Genomic DNA, 23,664 nt, shown 5'->3' with positions numbered 1-23,664 from the left:
CCCCCGCCCCCGCACCCCCATCCCTGTCCTCCAGAGCAGTGCTGGTGGAGAGCATTCCCGAGGGTCTGGACTTCCCCAATGCCTCCATGAGCAACCCCTCCACCAGCCAGGCTTGGCTGGGCCTGCTCGCCAGTGCCCACAGCAGCCTGGACATCGCCTCCTTCTACTGGACCCTCACCAACAATGACACTCACACCCAGGAGCCCTCTGCCCAGCAGGTACGTGGCAGCCTGGGCCCTGGCAGGCACAGGAGATGGAGGGGCCCCTACAGTCCTAGAGACCAGCATGCCAGTTTCACAGCACTGATTGGGTATAGGTGTCTGGAAGCAGTTGTCTTCCCATAGTCCTCTGGCCCTGGAGTCCCTGAATGTCAGGGTGCGGGTTTGGTTATGGGGGATTAGTTTGGCAGATGTTACTCTCCCACATGCAGCCCTGATCCCATCCCTCAAAGATATGGGAGATGGAGTCATTAAGAGCCCACTCTCAAGCCAACTGGCTACTTTCCAGTTGTGTGACCTTGGGTCAGGCTTCATTTTCTTATCTGTAAAATGGGCTCAATCTCTGACATCTGCCTCTTAGGACTCAAACCAAAAACTAAACCCACAAACACCGAGTCAATTCCAACTCCTAGTGAGCTGTGCAGATAAGAGTTTCCCAAACTGGAAATTTTTGTAGGAGCAAAAAGCCTCATCTTTTTCCTGCAGAGGTTGGTGGGTTTGAACTGCTGACCTTGCTGTTAGCAGTCCAGTGCTTATCCTACAGCACCACCAGGCTCCTGGTGAGAGTGAAATGAGTTCACCTGTACAAATTTTAGCACATTGGCCTTCTTTAAAGGTTTGCTATTGTTACATCCTTGTGGTCTATGTTGTTGTTGTTGTTGTCAGGTGCCATCTAGTCAGAACCAACTCATAGCGACCCCATGAGTCGTCTATATACAAAATTAAAAAACCCAAGTATCAAGATTGAAAAAGGAATAGTTTAAAATAACTCCTCCCTCAAAAATTGCAGATTTTTCCCCCCCTCCCTCTGGTGCTTCTCTTTATGAGCAGTGCTAAAAAAGCACTCTAGTGGCTCTGTGGGTTAAGCATTGGACTGATCACCACAAGGCAGGTGATTCAAACCCACCTTTAGTTGGAATAGACTCCACGGTAGTGAGTTTTAAGCAGGGCCTGAAAATACATCTTCAAAAGTTCTAAACACCATGGGCTCCCCTAACAGAGTCAGGTCAGGTGGCCTGCATGCAAACCCTGCTCTACCACTGAGTTCAAGAGCGGGGAGGGGATTGTGATTAGACCTGTTTCCGGGCTCTGTGGAAATTGAGTGAGTTCAGATGTGATGGGGTTTGAGCCGGCCTGGAACAACACAGTATGTGCCAGGGAATTGTTGGTTCTTACTATAGGAACAAAGGAGCCTGGTAGCGTAGTAGTAACAAGTCGGGCTGCTAACCTCAAGGTCAGCAGTTTGAAACTACCAGTCGTTCTAAGGGAGAAAGATGAAACTGTCTGCTCCCATAAAGATTTGCAGCCTTGGGAACCCTATACAGAGTCACTGTAAGTTGGAACCAACTCGACAGCACTTAACACCACCTATTATCTGTAGGATAAGCACTGGACTACTAATCACAGCATAAAACAAGCATAAACCGCTGATCTTGTGGCTAATAGTCCAGTGCTTATCCTACAGTTAACAGGTGTTGCTGTTGAGTTGGTTCCAACTTACAGGGTTTCTGAGGCTGTAAATCTGAGGTTTTCTGCTTCCACAAGATTTATGGTCTCAGAAACCCTGTACAGCAGGGGTGGGGAACCTTTTTTCTGTCTAGGTCATTTGGATGTTTGTAGCTTCATTCGTAGGCCATACACAACTAGCAACTTAAAAATTAGCCTGCTATTTTTGGTCAAACATTTAATTAACTCACCCCTAATGTGATGGCTAAGGAGCTCTGGTAGCATAGTGGTTACGAATTGAACTGTGAACCACAAGGTCAGCAGTTCAAAACTACCAGCTATTCTGCAGGAGAAAGATGAGGCTTTCTGCTCCCGTCAAGATTTACAGCCTCGGAAACCCTGTACAGGGTTGCTATGAGTCGGAACTTACTCCACGGCACTTAACAACAATGTGATGGCTGGAATTGCAGTTGCCTGGGCAGGGCCAGACCAGATGATTTCAGGCCTATAACAGCCTACAAGGAGCTCTGGTAGCATAGTGGTTGCGAATCAGGCTGTGAACCGCAAGGTCAGCAGTTCGAAACTACCAGCTGTTCCGTGGGAGAAAGATGAGGCGTTTGCTCCCATAAAGATATACAGCTTCGGAAACCCCGTACAGGGTCGCTATGAGTCGGAACCAACTCCACAGCACATAACCACCACCACCACCATATAGCCTACAGGCTGGAAGTTCCCCACCTGTACTATAGGGGATTGTTATGAGTCAGAACCGACTCAATGTCATTTAACAACTTTTATTACTGTCGGCGTCATCATGCCTCATCCCATGCCTTCCTGGACCTCCAGCCTTAGCTTTGCCCTTCACATCCTGAAGGGCATGCCAGATATTGGGAAGCCCCCCACCCCAGGAGCCAATATTTAAAGCAGAAGATACATGGGGGCTTCCAAAAGTTGTTGGGGAAGTGGAATTAAAAAGAGAATGAAATATTTCCATCAATTTTTTGAAGCTCCCTTGTCTAAAAGAGGTTTGGGAACCTGTAAAGCCATTCCTAGGTGAGTGGCTCTGTGTAAAGTCTACTCATCTCTAACTCCACTTCAGAGTAACTCTAGGGGGAGGTGGTGTTGGGCAGGGTGGGGGTGGGCTGATCCCTACTGAAGCTTTCCTCTCCCCACAGGGCGAGGAGGTCTTACGGCAGCTGCAGACCTTGGCACCCCGAGGTGTGAAGGTCCGTGTCACCGTGAGCAAGCCCAATGGGCCCCAGCTACAGGCTGACCTACAGGCTCTGCTCCAGAGTGGTGAGGTGGGGGCAGGGAGGGTGGCCGGGCTTAACAGGCCAAGCTGGCTTCTGATTACTACCATCTACCCTGGTTGGTTGCAGGTGCCCAGGTCCGCATGGTGGACATGCAGAAGCTGACCCATGGTGTCCTGCATACCAAGTTCTGGGTGGTGGACCAGACCCACTTCTACCTTGGCAGTGCCAACATGGACTGGCGCTCCCTGACCCAGGTCTGCTTGCGTTCTGCCTATCAGCCCTTCCAGGCTTCTGCTTGCTCCCCAGCCTCTGACTTTTCCCTCCTTACTACTCAGCTTCATGACCCACAAACATCCCCAAATCCAGGGCCTACTATCCTCCCCTACTCATGGGAGGCTGGGGAATCCCACCAATCCCTAATGGCAGGGGTCAGCCCTTCCACAGGATACTCAAGACCCTGTCGATGCATTTGACCTTTGTCATTTACTCCATGGTACCTGTTCTAAAGCCAGCCCTGTCCTGGGGGATGTGATGCACCTCTAGGAACTCCCAATCCAATAGAGGAGACAGGCCTGTGACCAGACGTGACAGAATGGTCAGGACAAGGATGGGGTTAGGCCAGGAAGGGAGGCTTGGATAAAGGACCAGGAGGGAGAAGGTACAGGTATAGGGGCAGGGCCAGGATGGGGCTCAGGGCTAGGAAGAGGGAGCACAGGTAGAGGGGTTGGGGGCAGGAGAGACATAGAAGGCACTGGAAACACAGAAGCAGCATCTGACCCAATCTGAGGTATCAGAGAGGGGTTTCCCAGAGAAAGCGATGGCTGATTGGCTACCTGGCAGGTCTGAAGGAATTGGCTGAAGACCAGGAAGAGGGAAAGAGGTTATCGGATGATGTGGACGTATGAGATGACATTAATTTTCTTATTCAATAAATATGAAGGGGCTTCAAAAATTTGGTAGGAAAATTGAATGAAAAGATAATGGAATTTTTCCACAAACTTTCTGAAGCCCCTTCATATTTCCCAAGCCGATAACCTCACCAGTTGTGGAGAGATGCTGAAGAGAGAGAGGTGACTGAGATGTCCCCAATCACACACATTCTCAAGGACAGGTCACTTGTCCTTGCCTCCACTTCAGTGTGGACAGGTTTGCCCAGGGGCCATGAGATCCCAAGGACAGCTGCATAGCCTAGCCAGTCCTGGAGGAATTCCCCTTTAGCTATTTGTATACAAATCATTCCCTGCCTTTGGTTATCAGTTTGGTTTTGATTTTGTTTAATAATGTGTCAACATTCTCTTTTTTCCATTCTGTTTGTTATGTTTCCTTTAATCTAGCTTCCCTTCCCCTTCTTGCCTTTTGGTTAAATGTTGACTGTTTGGTCCTGTAGAGAGAAGCAGGTGGAAGTAACAGCATATACCCTTTCAGGAAATCAGGAGCTTTGGAAGATCCAAACAACTTTTATTAAAACTTGACAAGTTCATGCCTATCTCATGACATTTCTAAGAGAGGGATGTCATAGTTCTCAAGCGCTGCTGTAACAAAATATCACAAATAGGTGTCTTAACAAAGAGAAATTTCTTTTTCTCACAGTTTAGGAGGCCAGAAGTCTGGTTTCAGGAAACTGGCAGTAGGAAGGATTTCTCTAGCTCTGCACAAAGGTCCTCATCTCTTCTGAGCTTCTTCTGTTCCTCGGAGAGCTTCATGTGACTTGGCATAGTTCTTCTCCAACCTCAGCTTCTTACCCGTTTTTGTTTGCTATCCAGTATACCTCAGGACACACCATCCATTAGTCCTGCATCATTAACATAACAAAGATAGCCCATACCCAAGTGGGACCTAACCACAGGCATGTTGTTGTATTGTATAGTGATCCTGTAGAGAGATTAGAATTTTGTGACATATTTTTCAGAGACACAATTCAATAAAATTTGTGTTCTTGCCACATGCAAAATATATTCACCCCATTGTTGTTGTTGTTAAGTGCCATCAAGTCGGTTCCGATCCCTAGCGACCCTGTAGAGGGTTTCCAAGGAGTGACTGGTGAGCTTGAACCACCATCCTTGCAGTCCAAACTGACTTTTCAGTCTAGTGCATTAACCCACAGCGCCACACCAGGATTCACCCCATCATACCATCCCCAAAATCTTAAATCCACTCCAAGTCCAAAAAAAAATCTCACCTTCTGAATCATCTAGATTAAATATGGGGAGACTTTAGATGTATTCCATCTGGAACAAAGTTCTTTTTCATCTGCGAATCTAAAAAATCACGTACAAGTTATCTGCTTTCAAGTTAATGGTGGAACAGGCACAAGGTAAATGTTTCCATCACAATTGGAAGAAGTTAGAGGGAAAGAAAGAATAACAGGAATCAAATGCAAGCCCCAATACAACAGAACAAATGACAGTAGCTCTTAAGACTTGACAATAATCATCTGTTCTTTGGAACCATCTAGGAAAGGACCCTGTCCTCTGGACTATGGGTATTGGCCATGCTCTCTGAATTTGGGGTGGAGGCCCCTTAGCCCTCAGCTTCTGCTCCACCTTCCAGGACCATTGCGAATTCTGCTTCCTTGTCTTTTGGTGGCTCCATTCTCTTACTGCATCTCAGTGTTGTCCCCACCCATCAGCTCCAGAAGACCCTGTTCTTCTGTCCCTCAGCCATGGCAGCCTTGCTTTCTCAGCTTTGGGCGGCAACTTCCTCCCCTGGTATACCTTAACAGCAGCCCTACCCTCTGGAAATGAGTTGGAGAAGATTCAGTTCATTGAAACCCGGTTGACTGTGGCCCCACGCTTTGACACCTTCCAACGGTTCTGCTGATCTCCAAGCTGCTCCAGGGATGGTCCTTGTCTTGGAGGATAACAGATATAGCTCCTTTAGCCTGTTTTCTTCCTATAGAATTCCAAGAAGCAGAAAAGCATTGTTAGCTTTTGTTCTTTCTCTGTCTCTTACATTTTAAGCTGTGGTAGTTAGTTGGATCCATCCATCGAAGCCTTAATTCTTTAACAAAGGATCCTCCTGTAAGCCACAGCCTTGGTGAAAATTCTGTCACATGTACCGCATTTTCCAAATCTCTAAGTTCTCTTTTCATTTTGTACAGTTTTTTGTTTTTAAGTTCTATGATACTGTATTTTAGATGAAAGTCTATACAGCACATTCAGTTCCCCTTTAGCAACTTGTCTACAGCTTGTTCCATGCCATTGGCTACAGTTTTTACAATGTGTCAGCTTTCTCACTGTTTCTATTCTGTTTGATCTGCTTCTGATGGTCTAGTTTCCTTGTCTCATGCTTGCTTTTGAGTAAATGTTGATCGCTTGATTTCATACAGCTCATTGATTAAGGGGGTATGTTACTCATGGGTGCTTCTGTTTATTTTATAAGCCAATTTATTATTTGATTGAAATGTGACCTACAGAAATGGCTTCAGTTCCAAGTTCAGAGGATATTTTAGGATCATAGTCTCAGGGGTTTCTCTAGTCTATATCAGTCGAGTAGGTCTGGAACTTTTTAAGGGTACACATCTCTTTCCTCTTGCACTTTACTATAAGCAGCCAGGAAAATCCACATGACCCCTTTAACATCTTGCTTAGAAGTTTCCTCAGCTAGATAACCAGGTTCATCACTTACAAGCTCTACCTTCTACCAAACATCTGAACGCAATTCAGACAAGTTCTTTCTCACTGCATAAAAAGCATTCCCCTTCCTCCATTGTAATCACATGTTTGTCATTTTCTTTTCAAGCCCCACCAGAAACATATAATGTTCTGTTGTTGGTACCATAAGTATTCTTTAAGATGAGACTTTCTAGCTCTCCTCATTTCCTTCAGAGCCCTCACCAGATATGCCTGTTGTTCTCAAGTGCCGTTAAGTCTGTTCCAACTCATAGCCGCCCTGTATAGGGTTTCCAAGGCTTTAAGTCTTCAGGAGGAAAAAACTTTCTCTCTCTCTCTCTGTTGGCTCACTGTCTCTTTGAGGTTCTCCTCTGGGGCGATCTTCATGTGGTTTGGTGTCTCTCTTCTCCCACCTCAACTTCCTTCTCTTGTTTATTTAATTCCCTTTGTATCTCAAATGAGATTAATCAAGACACACCATACATTAATTCTGCTTCATGAACATAACAAAGACAATCTTTTTGCAAGCGAGGTTACAACCACAGGCATAGGGGTTGGGAGTTACTACATATTTTGTGAGTGACAATTCAATCTATAATAAGGGCAAAACTGAGGACCAGAGAGTGAGGGAGACTGAGGAGTCAGGGAGGGGAGGGGAGATAAAGGGGCAGAGAAAGGGAGGAGACCAGGGGGCAGAAGGGGTGGGAACCAAGGCTACCATATTGGGCAGTATGGATGGAGAACATATCCAGCGCTGCAGAAAGTTCTGTTGGGTGCCGGCCAATGCTCATGATGGATATGAAACTAGTAGTTTTAGCTGCCGACATTTTCATGGTTGGAGTGGGCATCCTGGGTAACCTCCAGAGCGCAGGACCTTGTTCTGCATGGAAGGTTGATAGGATAACAACAACAGAAACAGATAGATGAGGGAGTCATGGACGCAATTACAGAGGTAGGACTGGCTGAGGAAACTGGGGGTGTTCCTGCTCCCGGACTCAGCTGTGTCTTCAACAGGTCAAGGAGCTGGGAGTGGTCATGTACAACTGCAGCTGCCTGGCTCGAGACCTGACCAAGATCTTCGAGGCTTACTGGTTCCTGGGCCAGGCAGGCAGCTCCATCCCATCCCCCTGGCCCCGATCCTACGACACACGCTACAATCAAGAGACGCCAATGGAGATCTGCCTCAACGGAACTCCCGCCCTGGCCTACTTGGCAGTGAGTCTGGGGAGAGGGATACACACACCTAGCCACACCCCATCACTTATGACCTCTTCCGGCCCTGCCCAGTGACTGGCATGGGGGCGTGTGCCTTGATCACTGGCCATAATCCCCTATGGTTAGGAGTCTGGGCAATGCCTCAACCTTGTTAGGTCTTGGATTCCACTAGAAAATGGGTATATCCTTGATATTCACAACCTCTTAGAGAGAGCTGGGTTCATGTTCATTGAATCATAATACTAAAACCAAACTCGCTTCCATCGTGTCAATTCTGACTCAGTGATCCAGTATGGACTTCTGAGGCTATAAATTTTGATGGGAGACAGCCTCATCGTTCTCCCATGGAGCAACTGGTCGGTTTGGACTGTGAATTTTATGATTAATAGTACAGTGCTTTTCCTACCACACCAACGGGGCGTCTTTGTCACATTGTTAAATGCCATCAAGTGAATTCTAACTCATAGCGACCCTGTATAGGATTTCTGAGGAGCAGCTGGTGGGTTTGAACTGCTGACCTTGAGGTTAACCTGCAGCGCCACACCATGTAGGGATCTTTAAATTTAATTTAAATGATACACAATTAAAAATCCAGTTCGTTGTATGCACTCCTTAGAATAATCAACCAGTTGAGACCAAAACAGCAGCATTTACCCAAGGACAAAGTTCAAAAGGGTTAGGAAAGGAGGAGAAATGAAAACAGGAAACACAGGCAGGGAAAATATCAGTTCCTCAACTGCACTAGATATAATTCATGCATTTCATAATCACTTGTTGTTCTAAGTTCAGTGGAGTTGGTCCTGACTCATAGCAACCCTGTTTCTGAGGAGCAACTGGTAGGTTTGAACTGCCGACCTTGCGGTTACAAATCCAGTTCATTAACCCACAGCGCCACACGAGTCCTCCCACTTATAACTGGAGGCTGCCGTATTGAATAAGCGCTGGATCACAAGGTCGGTTTGAAATGTAAGGTCAGCAGTTCAAACTCTGCAGCCACTCCTCGGAAACCCTATAGAGAGTTGCTATGAGCCAAAAAAGGAGCTCTGGTAGTATAGTGGTTACAAGTCAGGCTGCGAACCTCAAGGTCAGCAGTTTGAAATTACCAGCTTCTCCGCAGGAGTAAGATGAGGCTTTCTAGTCCTGTAAAGATTTACAGCCTTGGAAACCCTATACAGGGTCACTATGAGTCTGAACTGACTCCACAGTCAAAACCTACTCAACGGCACTTAAGAACAACATATTGGAAATCGCAGAGTGAACATTTCCATCCCTGCAGAAAGTTCTATTGGATAATGCAGGTTGTTGCTCATGGCAGATACTGAACACTCTAGACACATGTTTAACTGCAGATATTTTCATTGTTGGGGTGGGCAATCTGGGTACCATTCGACCTTCACCCTGCCATGGAAAGTTGATGTTAGCTGCTGGTAAACACCATTGAGTCGCTTCTGACTCAGTGTTTCTGAGGCTGTAAATCTTTGCGGGAGCAGAAAGCCTCATCTTTCTCCCACGAAGCAGTTGGTAGTCTTGAACCACCGACTTCGTGGTTCGCTAAAAGTTTAGTGCTTACCCTACAGAACTACTGCTCTCCCTGGAGAGTTGATAGAATAGTTAAAAGCCCCCGTTTCAGCTGTGAGTAACATGGCACAAGTGACTTCATAGAGAACCCCATTAAGTATTAGTTACCTTACCTCCCCACCCAACTTCTGAACAATAACAGTAAGTAAAACAACAACAACAAACAGCCTGTTGCCCTGGAGTTGACTCCAATTCATGGTGATCCCAGGGGTGTCAAAGTAGAACTGTGTTCATACAGTTTTCAATGGCTGGTTGTTCAGCCACAGATCACCAGGACTTTCTTCTTAAGCACCTCTGTCTGGCTTCGAACTTCCAACCTTTTGGTTAGCCACCAACTGTCTTCACCACAAACAGAACTTACTAAAGTATTTTACCATCACATGAAAATACCTGCCATGGCCAGGACACTCCTGTCTGCTTTTTCTATCTTTGCAATAATAATTGTTGAAATAATGATGGTATCATTAATAATTACAATAGTCTCTGGCACTTAGCAAGTACTTAGGTGTACTGTGATGGGTGATCTGTTCATTTAACGCTCGCCACAACCCTAGAAGGTGGTGGTGGTGGTTATGTGCCGTGGAGTCGGAACCGACTCACAGCGACCCTGTACAGGGTTTCCGAGGCTGTAAATCTTTATGGGAGCAGAAAGCCTCATCTTCCTCCCACGGAGCAGCTGGTAGTTTAGAACTTCTGACCTTGAGGTTCACAGCCTGACTGGTAACGACTGGTAACCACTATACTATCAGAGATACTGGCTTTTTTTTTAAGTACTTGGTTGGTTGGTTATGTGCCGTGGAGTCGGTGCCGACTCACAGCGACCCTGTACAGGGTTTCTGAGGCTGTAAATCTTTACGGGAGCAGAAAGCCTCATCTTTCTCCCACGGAGCGGCGGGTAGTTTCGAACCGCTGACCTTAAATGAAGGTTTGCAGCAGAAGGTAGGTGTTATTATTTCTATTTATACATAATGAAATTGAGGAACAGAGGAACACAGTAACGACCTGTCCAAAACGCTCTAGTAAGAAATGGTAGAGATGGGGACAGCAACTGAGCCACACTTGCCTACTTAATTTCTTCGTAACCTCTCCTTCTCCCATGCACCCCAAAATCACACTGTCTTCCTGGGGCAGGAATGAGGGAGGAAGCACAAAGAAGTCAGGCCAGAAACTATGGGATGCTGTCCTAAGAGTAGAAATGTGAGGAATTGGAGTATTTCAATTAATTTATTGTTTCACAACTTAATGGCTTAAAACAAACTTTATTTGCTCTCAGTTTCGTTTGTCAACAGTTTGGGCTAGGTTCAGCTGGTTGGTTCTTCTACTCTTCTCTTCTTCATTGTTGAATTTATAAGGAGCCCTGGAGGTATAGTGGTATTAGGGTAGCCACTCCTCAGGAAAACACAGGCTGTCTGCTGCAGTAAAAATTGCAAGTCTCAGAAACCTATAGCAGCAGCTCTACTCTGTCCTAGGATGTTCCTAAGTGCTGTTGAGTCGGTTCTGACTCATAGTGCCCCTGTGTAGGGTTTCCGAGGCTGCAAGTCTGCCCCTGTGGTGTCGCTGCAAATCAGAATTGCCATAATGGCAGTGGGTTCGTTTTGGTCTTGATGGTTATTACTGTTGTTCTGAAGTTGCATGAGGAAGATGATTCATTTGGGATTGGCCAATCTGGCACACTCACTCACGTCTGGTATTGGTGTGCTGCTTGTGGGCTCAGCCAAACACCTCCTCCAACAGGCTAGCCCTGATTGCTTCATGGGATAGCCATGTATCAAGAAGGCCTACTCCAATGCACAAGTGTTTTTCAAGCCTTTGTTTGTATCACATTTGCTGATGGCCTATTGGCTAGAGTAAATGCCATGGCCAGCCCAGCACAAAGGTGTGGACACAGGGAAGCATGATTCATTGGGGAACTTTACTATAACAATCTCAAGATTTAGGACCACTTCCTCGTCCGAGTTTCAGTTTCCTTATCTGAAAAGTGGAGTTGGTAGCAATATCCACTACCCCACAGGCTGTGGTGAGGCTGGCAGGATCTGGGGAAAGGGCTCGACTGACAGGGATCTATAGTGACGAAAGCAAAGGCACTAGAGTCACCTGGAAGGCTGTCAGATCCAGCTTCTGAGTCACGACACCCATGTGCAAAATGAAGCCCAAGAATTTGCATTTCTAACAAGTTCTCTGGTAAGGTTGATGCTGCTGGATCAGGGGCCATATACTGAGAACTACCTGGTTCCAACAGAGGCACGGACACCAGACTGCCTGGGTTCAAATCCTGGCTGCATTTACCAGCTTGTGACCTTAGACAAGTCACTTCCCTTCTCTTGAGCTCCTCTCTGGAGCCTGAGGGCCCCAAGCTCTCTAGGACCCAGCTCGCTGTCCACACACAGGGTCCACTCTGACAGTGTCCTTGGCAGAGTGCATGTGTTGACCATCTCCTCGCCCCCCAGAGTGCACCCCCACCGCTGTGTCCGAGTGGTCGCACCCCAGACCTGAAGGCTCTGCTCAATGTGGTGGATAGCGCCCGGAGTTTCATCTACATTGCTGTCATGAACTACCTACCCACCATGGAGTTCTCCCACCCGCGCAGGTGCTCCTGGGCTTGTGGACAGGGCTGACAGGACAGGAAGGGGCCAGGGCGAGTGGGAGGAGACAGGAACTGGAGTTAGGAAGCTCAGAAAGCAGGAAGGGAAGGGGACAGGTGGAGGGAAAGCCACAGGAAGACGTAGAGGTGGTTGGGCGCTGTAGACAGAAAAAAGGGTCAGGGTGCTGGGAGATAGGGATGGTATTAAGGGGCCGAAGGAAACCATTGGAATTGGGGGCAGGAGAGGCAGAACTGGAGGTCTGAGGTGGGATTTTGACAGGTAGCGAGCAAGGAATGCAGGCGAGAAATAGGATGTGGGGCTTAGTGTGTGGGGAACAGGGGCAGGCTGTGAATATTTGAGTTTGGGGCAGCAGGATTGGTTGGGGGTTTCTCATCAGGAATATGAAAGAAGGAAGGGCTGATGGCCAGAGAGGTAGGGAATGATGGGATTTGGGGCACTGGAAAATGTCTGAGGGGAGCAGACAAGATGATGGAAAGATTATGATGTGGTAGGGGAGGTGAGCAGAAGTGGGGTATATGAAATGTGGCATACAAGAAGGCAGACACTGGGAGCTAGAGATGATGGACTTTAGGGTTCTGGGAAGCTGAGCAGGGCCCAGGCTCGGTCCCGAGGGTAAGGTAAGGCCCGGTATACCCTCTGCCCCAGGTTCTGGCCCGCTATTGATGACGGACTGAGGCGGGCTGCCTACGAGCGGGGCGTCAAGGTGCGCCTGCTGGTCAGCTGCTGGGGCCACTCGGAGCCCTCCATGCGGGCCTTCCTGCTCTCCCTGGCTGCCCTGCGTGACAATCACACCCACTCTGACATCCAGGTGGTAAGCACCCACCCCAGACCCACCCGTCAGCGCCCTGTGCTAGGTGGATGATGGGGTTGGGGGTGGGTGGGTCAGGATCCAGACAGAAGAGCCCCAAGGAAGCACCTACCCTAGCCTGAAATTTTCTTGAGAAGGTGTGAGGGGTGTGAGGGAACAGAGTGGTTCATGAGGTAGCTCCGTCCTCCCTTTCAGCGAGGGTTCAAAGAGGACCTCGACTGCCTTCTGCCCCGAGGATTCTGTGGAAATAGCTGAGTCCAAGACCTCATCCCACACCCCACCCGACCCTGGGGCTTCTCTCCACCCAGCCAGCCCCTCAGATTCCTTTCCATTCTCCCCCTGCCCTCAGAAACTCTTTGTGGTCCCCGCGGACGAGGCCCAGGCCCGGATCCCGTACGCTCGTGTCAACCACAACAAGTACATGGTGACTGAACGTGGCACCTACATCGGTGAGTACTCGAGGACTGCTGATGGGCGGAGGGGGACAGAGAGCGCTCTGGACACCAGGCCCAGCTGCCCCTACAGGGCCCTGACTGTTACTCCGCCTACCTCATAGGAACCTCCAACTGGTCTGGCAGCTACTTCACGGAGACAGCGGGCACCTCACTTCTGGTGACCCAGAATGGGCACGGGGGCCTGCAGAGCCAGCTGGAGGCCGTGTTTGTGCGAGACTGGAACTCTCCTTACAGCCATGAACTTGATACTGCAGCCGACAGTGTGGGCAATGCCTGCCGCCTGCTCTGAGGCCCCAGGTCTCTGCGGACCCAAGCGTCCTGGGTCCAGGCCCCTGTCCCCATGCTCCTGCTTCTGTCTGCCCCATTGTGGCCCCTGCAGGCTCTCCCCTGCTCTCCCACCTCTACCTCCGCCCCTACTGGCCAATGCTGGGGCCCTGGGACCCAGAAGAACTGGGGGAGGGATCAGCCCCCAAACAAGTGGAGATGCATGCTGGGCCCAGCACCCTGGCCCACCCCCTTTCCAGAGCAAGGGGGGCCCAAGGTTATAATATTAATTAAATAACTTGTCTGTACAACCTGGGCCTGGCTGACTGGTGGTGAGAGGAGTTGTTGGGGCCTTGGGTTGGGGCAGCTTAGAATGCACTGCACCCCCAGGTGTGAGTGGTATGTGCCATCGCTCAGCCTGTGGAGCCAGTGTGTGTTGAGTCTTCAACATGTGACCCATGGTGGGTTCATGTGTGCTGAGCTTCAGTCCTGCATTCCTGAGGGTGGGCTCATGTGCCACGCCTTAGTCCTGAGGGCATGCTCATTAGTACTGAGCCTCATTCCTGAGGGTAGGATTGTGTGTACTGAGCCTCATTCCTAAGGGTAGGATTGTGTGTACTGAGAGCCTCATTCCTGAGGATGGGCTCCTGTGTACCACGCCTTAGTCCTGAGGGCTGGCATGTACTGAATGATCAGCATGTGACCTGGTACATGCTGAATGCTTAGTGTGTGACCCATATGACCCTCACCACACGAGGCATGTGAGCACATGATGTAGCTGGTGTGGACTGAGCTCTCATCAAGGTTAGCATGTGCTGCGCATTCAGTAGGTTCCTAGACATCTCCCGAGGGTGGGTTAACGTGTGTTGAACACTTGCGTGTGTCCCAAGCATGGATGAGCACATGCCAAACCCATAGCCTAACTGATGAAGAGCCCTTAGCATCAGGCAAGCTTGGATGAGCACATGAACACTGGAACGTCCTGGCAGTGGAAACCCCTTGGACTAGACACTTAGTATATTTAGGGAATGGGTTAGTTTTGGACCAAACATAACCTATGTCTTCAATGCCATTGATTATGGTCTAGCCGCTACTGGCCACCTGAGACCCCCCATCAGGGCCAGGGCAGGCCTGGGCTGTGGGGACAGCATGAGGCAGGACTGCTGAACAGGTCTTTATTGAAACATGCGAGGCAGCAGGGTAGAGCCTGCTCGGGACCAGCAGGGGGCAGCCTCCTCCCTACATCCCTCTGGTGGAGACGGCCACAGGCCTGAACCCGGAGGCCCTCTAGCGTTCAGGGAATATGAAGAATCAGGAGTTTCTAGATAACTATCTTTCTGGAAGAATAATTTGTGGGTTCTAGGGGTGGCTCTGAAGAGCAGTTTGGGTCCAGAGGGGAATGCCACCCCATGGATGGGCAGGGGTGGGGTCATCCTCAGTGGTGCCCACCAACGTGCTGCAGAAAGCTGGTGGCCCGGGGGTGACGGGGAGGTAGGCCCTGAGCCCTGGGCCCCCGGATACCCTCCAGGCTCCACTCTGGGTCATTCAGCCATTCCCCAGAACAACTGCTGGGGTCGAAGAGCTCAGGGACAGGCCTCTGGGGAGGAGAAGAAAGGTGTCAGCCAGGAAGCCCTGAGCCCCCAGAAGCACTCCCACTCCCTCCTGCCCCGGCTCACCCTGGGCCACATCCTAAAGGTGATTTCATGTTATGAATCCTCATCACCTACGTGTGAACTGGTATGTGCTAAGTAAGGCCTTAATGTGTTCCAAGGGTGGGTTCATGCATGTAGAGCCTCATTCCTGAGGGTGGGTTAGTGTGAACTAAGTCTTACCACATCCTGAGAGTAGGTTAGTAGCATATACAGAGACTTGTAACCTCTTGAATAGGGATTAGTGTGTGTTAACCTACAGCCGACAGCAGGTCCCAGAAACCCCTGGTCCCAGAGCCCCCTGACTGCCATCTGGCATACCTCAGCATCCATGACCAGGTCCTTGATGTCGGGCCCATCCCCGTCTCGATGTGGAATGGTGGGAGGCTCGGTGGACACCCCGTGGTGCTCTCCCTCCTCCCAGCCACTGCCGCAACAGGGACCTTCATCCTCCGGGGAGGCCTTGCTCAATCGGATGAGGTTACTGAAGTTGGAGTCCGACTTGGAGCCTGCAGGGAGCTTGCGGGCCTTGTGACATCCTGCAAGGCGGCTGCCATAAAAGGCCAGAATGGGCTCAGGACCTGAGTCGGCCACCCGGCGTCCAGGGCCAGCTGCCTTGAGTGGGGCCAGCACATCAGGGACCACATCCACATGGGTGTCACCCCACAGCCCTCGCCCTGCCTCCTGTAGACTCAGGTCATCCAGTTGGTCAATGGCCCTTTGCACGCCCGGTGCCTTCTCCTCTCGGAAGAAAGGTCCGCTGCCCGCAGTGCTGCCCAGGCCCAGGGCTGCCTCCTCCTCCTCGGCCAGCGGGTAGTAGGGTGAGCCTTCATCCACGGTGGCCATAGTAGGTGCCACCGGCTTGCCCTCCACCTGCAGGGAGAGACGGTAACCGCGCAGTGAGAGCTGGTAGTAGCGCGTGGACTCGTGAGCACTGCACAGCTGCTGCATGGTGACGAACGGGTGGCGCAGCGCTGCACTGGGGCTGATCCGCTCATGAGACTCCCATGTCAGCATGCGCTTGATGAGCTCCACCATGCTCTTGAGGTCAGAGTGTTCAGCAAGCACCTCCCGATCTGCGAAAGTCAGCCGGCTGACTGGACCACCACCATTCACTGTTTCAATCTGGTCCAGTGACTTCAGCATGTACTTGCGGCGTTCCAGCGGGCGCACCTAATAGGGCACAAGGGACATAGGGTTGATGCTGCATCCACTCCCACGGGGGACCTACACGTAGCCCCTGCCCACCATACTGGCCCCCAGGGTGGCTCAGAGCTCTCTTGCTGTCACAGGGCCCACATACATGCCTTGGCTTTTGATTCTCCCTGTAGTCTAGACCAAGGAGCCACGGTGGCACATTGGGCTGCTGACTTCAAGGTCAGCAGTTCGAAACCACCGGCAGCTGCATGGGAGAACCATGAAGATCTGCTCCCATAAAGATTTCCATCCAGCCTAGGAAACCCTAGGGAGCCGCTCTGGTCTGTTCTACAAGGGTTGCTATGAGTTGAAATCAACTCAATGGCAGTGGATTTAGTGTGGTGGTCTAATCCAGATCCCTCCCTTGTTGTAACAAAGTCCATACACCTGGGGCCTGACTTCGAGTTCTGCCCAGGATCTAACTTGGAGCTCTCTCTGGGAGGGCCACACCTCTCTAGAGCTCTCCTGCTGCTGGAGGAAGTGGGAGCACAATAGGAGACAATCCTCCTATTGTCTAAACCACAGCTTTCACTGACCCAAGTTCCATACCTCACCCCAGACCAGTCTGCCCCAGAGCCATGGCTGAGCCGCTACCACCAGGAGTTAGCAAAGGGCTGCCTGTAACTGCTAGTCCTCTCTGGAGTCAAATCCAAATTCCATCTTGCTGCAGCTTCACTCCTGATCCCAGACCTCCCAGGCCTGGGCCTGAGGTTGAACCCAGACCCTTGTGCTACAGTAGAGTGTATGATAATCCCCAGCCACGGCCACGGAGCTATCAGGGCCGCTGCAGTAAACCATGGGTTCCACCTTTGGTCTTACCCAGATCTCTCCTGCTGTGACTGTTCCCATCATCGACCCCAAACTTCTAGTCCACCCTGCTGTCTAACTCAGACTCCTCTTATTATACAGGTTTGGTAACCACAGCCACGAAAGCAACAGAGAGGCTACTCTAATCTTCAAGTCCCACCTGGAGTCTCATCCAAATCCCTCCTGCTGTTGCAACTCTCACACTTAAACTCTAGATCTCACGTTTTCTCTGGAGTATATAACCCAGGTCCCTCTTACTACGGCAGCTGTGGCACTGTGGGTTACTGCACTGGGCTGCAAGATTCATTTGTACCGTACAGTTGGTGGTTCAAGCTCACCAGCCACTCCTCAGAAACCCTATATGGGGTCGCTATGAGTCGGAACTGACTTGACAGCATTTCACAACAACAACATAACCCACGCCCCTCTTGGCTACAGCAGCCCTTATAATCCCTCTGCATCTGACCTCCACACTTAGAGTCCCTGAATCCCACTCAGATCTCTCTTGATGCAGGAGCCCCCAGAACTAATCCACAAACTTCCAGTACTACCTTTGGTCTCACCCAGGTCTCTCTTGCTGTGACAACTCCCACAGCTGACTGCCAAGTGTCCAGTCTTCCCTGAGGCCAATCTAGGGTTTTCTGTCCTCACCCCACCTGTCCCCCTACCTTGGTCTCGGCCAGATAGTCAGCTGAGGTCTTGAGCTGCCAAGGGTTGGTGGCATCAGGGTGAGGGTTGCGCTTGAAGAAGTGGTGGGCCTTGCGGGCGGCATGCAGCAGGTGGGGCTTGGGTAGGCCCTGAGTCTCACAGATGTAGCGCACCTGGTCGTACTCGTTGTTGCCGGGGTAGAGGGGCCAGCCAAGGTGCAGCTCAGCCATGACGCATCCCAGGGACCACACGTCCACCTTCTCACAGAAGGGGAGCCCCAGCAGGATCTCGGGGGCCCGGTAGAAGCGTGACTGGATGTACGGTTCCTTCACATAGCGCACCTCACTGAAGATGCTGGCTGAGCCAAAGTCGATTACCTATGGGCAGGTAGACAGGTTGGCTGAACAGGATTGGCATGAGCAGGGCATTCGGCTCCTCCCAGCTTTTCTTCCTAGTGTCTTTCTGCATCTGTCACCTGCCTTTGTCTGTTCCTGTGTCTTTGAGTCTCTGTCTCTTTTGGCCTTTGTCTCAGAACACAATCTTCCATGCTCAGAACCTTCCTGTGGTTTTTACTACCTCCTGGGATTCAAGCCAAAGACCTCACCATAGTCCACAAGGCCCCAACCATTCTGTCCTACCCCCTCTCTGCCCTCATCTCCTTCCACTTTCTTTGACAAGCAAGACCCATTTCCACCTCAGGGCCTTTGCACTAGCTGTTCAGTTCCCTCTACATGGAACGCTCTTCCCCCAGATACCCTCATGGCTCCCTCCCTCCTTCCCTCCTTCACGTCTTTCATCAAATATCACCTGTCAGTGAGGTCACCTCTTAGCATCCTCAAAAACTGCACCCCTCCCCCCAACATTTCCTAGCCCCCTTTCTGTTCCTGTTTTTCTCCTTAGCAGTCAACAAAGTTTCATAAACTATATGAGGGAGCTTTAAAAAGCTCATGAAAAAATGAAATTTTTCCACAAACTTTTTGGAGAATGAGTAAGGACGACCATAGAAGAATCTATGCATTTGAGTTACGGTGTTGGAGGAGAATAGGAAAAGCACCATGAACTGTCAGAAGAACAAACAAATCTGTGTTGGAAGAAGTACAGCCAGAATGTTCCTTAAAAGCCAGGATGGGCAGATTTTGTCTCTCCTATTTTGAATATATTATCAGGAGGGACCAGTCCCTAGAGAAGGACATCATGCTTGGCAAAGTGGAGGGTCAGCAAAAAAGAGGAAGGTCCCCAACGGAGATGTATTGGCAGCAATGATTGTGAGATTGGCACAGGACCAGGCATAAAGTTGTACGTAAGGTTGCTCTGAGTTGGTACCAACACGATGGCACCTAACAGTAACATTGTACTATATGGAATCCTGGTGTGGCACTGTAGGACAAGCACTGGCCTGCTAACTGGTTCAAATTCACCAGTTGCTCCTTGGAAACCCACCCCATACAGGGTCTCTATGAGTTAGAACTGACCTACAGTACTTTGTACTAAATAGTTCCGTTATTTTTTTTTAATCAAGTTCATCGTCCCTCCCAAGTAAGAGGTTAGCTCCACCAGAACAGAGATTTTTCACTGCTGTACCCATACTAGGAACCGTGGTGGCATTGTGATAAAAGCCCTTGGTTACAAACGAAAGGTCAGCAGTTCAAATTCACCAACAGCTCTTCAGAAGAGATGCAGTAGGCTGCTTCTGGAGAGATTTACAGTCTTGAAAAACCTTTTGGAGCAATTCTCCGAAATATGCCCACAGCCATCGAGTCCGATCCAATTCATAGCAACCCTCAAGGGCAGAGTAGAACGGCTCCCTAGGATTTCTAAGTCGATAAATCTTTACGAGATTAGACAGCTTCATAGTTCTCCTGGGGAGCACCTGGTGGGTTCGAACTGAAGTCCTTGTGGTTAACAGCTCAACACATAGCCCACTATGCCAGTGGGACGCCTGATATAACAATGTTGTGGTTGTTTAAGTGCCTCGGAGTCAGTTTTGACTCACAGCAACCCTTTATAGGGTTTCCAAGGCTTTAACTTTCTCCCAAGGAGAAGCAAGTGGGCTCAAACTACTGACCTGTGGTTCGCAGTCTAGTGCTTATCCTATGGAGCCACCATACTCCCCAATAATGTCCCTAATACCTAGAACAGTGCCTAGCACACAGCAGAGGTGCAGTAAAGAGTGAATGAAGGAGTGAGTGGGGTTTATAACCCTCTCATTCTAGTACTGTGTCTTGTTTGTATCCCTTGCAACTGTCTCTTCATCACTTATTGATGTCTTTCATCTCTCAGCTTCTCAATATCCATCCACTAGGAAGGTTCTGTGGCCCAGAAACCCAGGTCCTCTCCCGTCTTCATCATCCAGCACTAGGTTCACCTACCTCAGGCCCTTGGCACATAGCTAAAAGCATCGGATCACTAAGAGCCTTCCTCTCTGCCATGCTTCTGGGCGGAGCTGTTTCCCATTCTCACTTTGAATCTCTGTGTCTGCCTCAATTTTCCACTCAGGCTGCTTTCATCCAGCCATCCCCTCAACATCCAACTGCAAAAGGCAGTATCACAAAATAGTTATTAATCTAGACCCTGAAGCCAGACTGCTGAGTCTTGAGTCCCAGAGGGATCGAATGACATGGGTACTTAGTCAATGTCCATTTCTTTATTCATTCACACACAGGAAGGAGACGAGCACTGGCCAACTGCTGTGGATCTGCCCTGGTGTGTTTGTGGGAGTCTCTCTTCCCGTCTCTCCAACCATCTGCCCTTTTCTGTCTCTGTGGCTCTCTGTGGTTCTAATATTCAATTCCCACTGACTCCATCTGTCTGTGCCCACGCTGGGAGGTACTGAGGGCATGGCAGTGCCTAAGACAGCTCCAGGCCTGCCCTCAGGTCAATCACCAGAGAGACCCACAAGCAGAGCCAGGGGTTAGGCCAGGCTGAGAGAGGCATAAAGTCAGGCCTGGAAAGAGGTGGCCAGGGGCTGGTGGCCAGCGGAATCAGTAAATGCTGATGAACACCGCTGACTATGATGACTACTGTCCTTGCCTTCCTGCCAGTTGATCCAACAACAGGCTCTCAGTCCCTCTCTTCCTCGCTCACGCTTCACATATGAAACTTCAGCAAATCCTGCTGTCTCTAGCTCCAGGATCTACCCAGAATCCACTGTCTCCTTCTCCCGTTCCTCCCCCTCTGGTCCCATCCATCCTCATCTCCTGCCTGGACTAGTTCAATCACTTCCTCACTGGTCCTCTGTCATGACCTGCTTCCTCAATCTCTATCCCCTTCATAACTGGAGGGACCCTGGAAACAATCACCTTGCCTGTTCTGTGCAACTTAATCTTGCAGCTCCATTTCCCACAGTCCTCCCAGGATCCACAGGTCATGCGCCTCCCCACCTAGCTTTCCTCTCTCTTCCCCTTGGGTCATTCTGCTTCAGACACACCGGCTTTCTCACTGTCTCAAACGCAGACAGACGCTTTCTCAGGGCCTCGGCAATGGTTGTTCCTGCTGTCTACATGCTGTTCCCTCAGATGTTTGCATGATTCCCTCCCCCTCCAGGACTCCCCTCAAAGGTCACCCATCACCACCCCTCCCCAGACCCTCCTGGTTCCCTGCTTTGTCTTTTCTCTTTCTCATTCGCATGCCAAAGTTTATTCATTTCTCTTGTGGACTCTATCTCCCTCACTAGAATGTCAGCCCCACAAGGTGAGACCAAACCAGAGTTATTGGGATAAGGGATTGAGGAGACCTCAAGGCCGGGACAGGGAGTAGTGGTAATATTAGGTTGGGGATGGGGAGGTGGGAAAGATCTGGGGGCTAGGGTGCAGGAGAGGCACAGTTGACAGAGTTGGCCAGTCCTAAGAGAAGGGGACTCCTGGTGCGGCACTGTAGGATCAGCACTGGATTGTGAACCATAAGGTCAGCAATTCAAACCCACCAGCTGCTCCTTGGAAACGCTATACAGGGTTGCTATGAGTAGGAACTGACTCAACAGCACTTCACAACAACAACAAGAGGGGGGAGTAAGAGAGACCCCACTGTCAGTAGATGATGCCAAGGGCCAAGGACTCTGGGAAAAGAGGGACTCGACCACCCTGGGCAGCCCCGCTCACCTTGACCCTGAAGGGACAGCGGGTCTGGTCCACCAGCATGATGTTCTCTGGCTTGAGATCGGCGTGGATGATGGCTAGTTCCTTAAGCCGGGCCAGGGCTCGGAGCACCTGCAGAGTGACCGTTCGGATGTGGCGGGCAGGGAGGGGCGCAAAGTTGTTCTCTTTCTGAAACTCAAAGAGGTTTTGCTCCAGCAGCTCGAAGACCAGGTAGAACTTCAGGGCGTCATGGAAGAACTCAAGGAAGCGGATGACATGGGCCTCCTCAGGATCCAGGCCCCGCATGCAGCGTAGTAACTTCAGCTCATTCTTGATGATTCGGTTGCGGTAGGCATCGTTCTTGAGAATCTTGATGGCTACCATCTCGCCGGTGCTCCGCCGCCAGCCCTTGGCCACCTCTCCAAAGGTGCCCTTGCCCAGCACCTCGATGATGTCGTAACAGTCTGTCTCTGACTGGATGGTGGCCATGGTGCCTCTGCTGCTGGCCCCTGCCCTGCCACCCCAAACCTCCAACAGGCTCTGCCGCCGAGGCCGAGGCCTCCCACCCTGAAGCTGGCCCCGCGGTCCCCCCAGTGGGGGAAAGAGAACTGCACTCGTGCCTTCTCCTGTGAGGTTCACTCCCACCTTCCTAGCGCCCCTCGACCCCCTTGACCACACTGTGAGTCTGCCAGGGGCTGCACCCCTCCCCCGAAAAGCCCACCTGGCTTGGGATGAGGGGGCCCAGGCTCCCCTTAATGGGTTCCAGTGTTGCTGAGTGGCTCTGGTTCTGTTGTTGGAGACCTGACTGGAATGGGGGATGGGGTGCCAAGTCAGGCTCCCCTCCCCCACCCAGTGGTGAAACCAAGTGAAGGGTCCCCTGAAAGAGGTGGCCAACCATGGACCTTGGGCCTACAGGTACGGGATGGACCTACAGGCAGAAGTGAGAAAAGGCAAGGCTTGCTGCCTCAGGGGATATCATGGACAGAGGCTTATAAGTATTTGTGTGTGTAAATCTATGTTCATAAAATACCTGCCACAGCTGTAGGTAACCATGAAAGAGGTTTGACTGGGCAGGCCAGGCTGTACACGGTCTTGAGTGCCAGGCTAAGGAGTTTGGTCTGTATTCTGAGGGCACTGGGGAACCATAGAAGGGCTCTGAGCCAGGAAGGGCAGGATTAGATTTGAGTGTTAGTGAGCTTCTGTGTGAAGAAGGGTGGATTGGAATGGGAAGAGTGCAGGCCCAGAGGCTGAGAAGGAGGTGGGGCAGAGTCCAGGTGAGAGACATTGGGGAGGGAAGAGGAAACAGGTAGGTGTGATACTCAGGAGCCAAGTGGACAGATAGTAGGGACCTTCATCCAGGATGAGGGGAAGGGCTCTGGCTTGGGTGAAGATGAGGTGGCCCCTGAAGATGGGGACATGGACAAGGAGCAAGTTAGGGGAGGTGATGCTGAAATCAGAGCAGGAAATTTAGCATCAAACATTTAACCATGTGTTGAGTGATTCACAAGCATTATTCAAGCCACACAACATAGTAAGTAAGAATGAACGAGAGACCTCACTTTCAGGAGCTCTGGTAGCGTAATGGTTAAGAACCACAAGGTCAGTGAACCACATGGTCAATAGTTTAAAACTACCAGCTGTTCCATGGGAGCAAGATGAGGCTTTCTGCTCCTGTAAAGATTTACAGCCTCGGAAACCCTGTTCAGGGTCGCTATGGGTCGGAACCAACTCCACAGCACATAGCTACCAATCTTAATAGCTCCATTTTATAGGAGAGAAAATTGAGGTACACATTTTTTAAATGGCTATGGTCACTCAAAGGAGTCCTGGTGGCGTGGC

General features: G+C 50.4%; 2 protein-coding genes across 2 annotated transcripts in view; one reads left to right on the top strand and one right to left on the bottom strand.

Annotated features, from left to right (window-relative positions):
• Window positions 1–13,476, top strand: part of PLD3 (phospholipase D family, member 3) — a 14,444-nt gene extending 968 nt beyond the window's left edge. Inside the window, exons 4-11 of the mRNA XM_006871418.1 lie at window positions 35–218; window positions 2,840–2,960; window positions 3,044–3,171; window positions 7,543–7,743; window positions 11,769–11,908; window positions 12,570–12,735; window positions 13,082–13,181; window positions 13,289–13,476. Coding sequence (XP_006871480.1) covers window positions 35–218; window positions 2,840–2,960; window positions 3,044–3,171; window positions 7,543–7,743; window positions 11,769–11,908; window positions 12,570–12,735; window positions 13,082–13,181; window positions 13,289–13,476 — 1,228 coding nt within the window. The remainder of the gene's footprint in view (window positions 1–34; window positions 219–2,839; window positions 2,961–3,043; window positions 3,172–7,542; window positions 7,744–11,768; window positions 11,909–12,569; window positions 12,736–13,081; window positions 13,182–13,288) is intronic.
• A 1,410-nt stretch (window positions 13,477–14,886) lies between these two features.
• Window positions 14,887–22,314, bottom strand: HIPK4 (homeodomain interacting protein kinase 4). Its single transcript, XM_006871417.1, has 4 exons — window positions 21,850–22,314; window positions 17,773–18,129; window positions 15,422–16,273; window positions 14,887–15,048 (listed from the first exon to the last, which is right to left on the bottom strand). The coding sequence occupies exons 1-4, from the start codon at window positions 22,312–22,314 to the stop codon at window positions 14,887–14,889; spliced, it is 1,836 nt and encodes a 611-aa protein (XP_006871479.1).
• Window positions 22,315–23,664: the final 1,350 nt, after the last annotated feature.

Source organism: Chrysochloris asiatica, unplaced genomic scaffold (assembly GCF_000296735.1).
Source record: "Chrysochloris asiatica unplaced genomic scaffold, ChrAsi1.0 scaffold00168, whole genome shotgun sequence".
In the NCBI taxonomy this organism is placed as follows: Eukaryota; Metazoa; Chordata; class Mammalia; order Afrosoricida; family Chrysochloridae; genus Chrysochloris; species Chrysochloris asiatica.
This window is presented reverse-complemented; position numbering and strand designations above follow the sequence as displayed.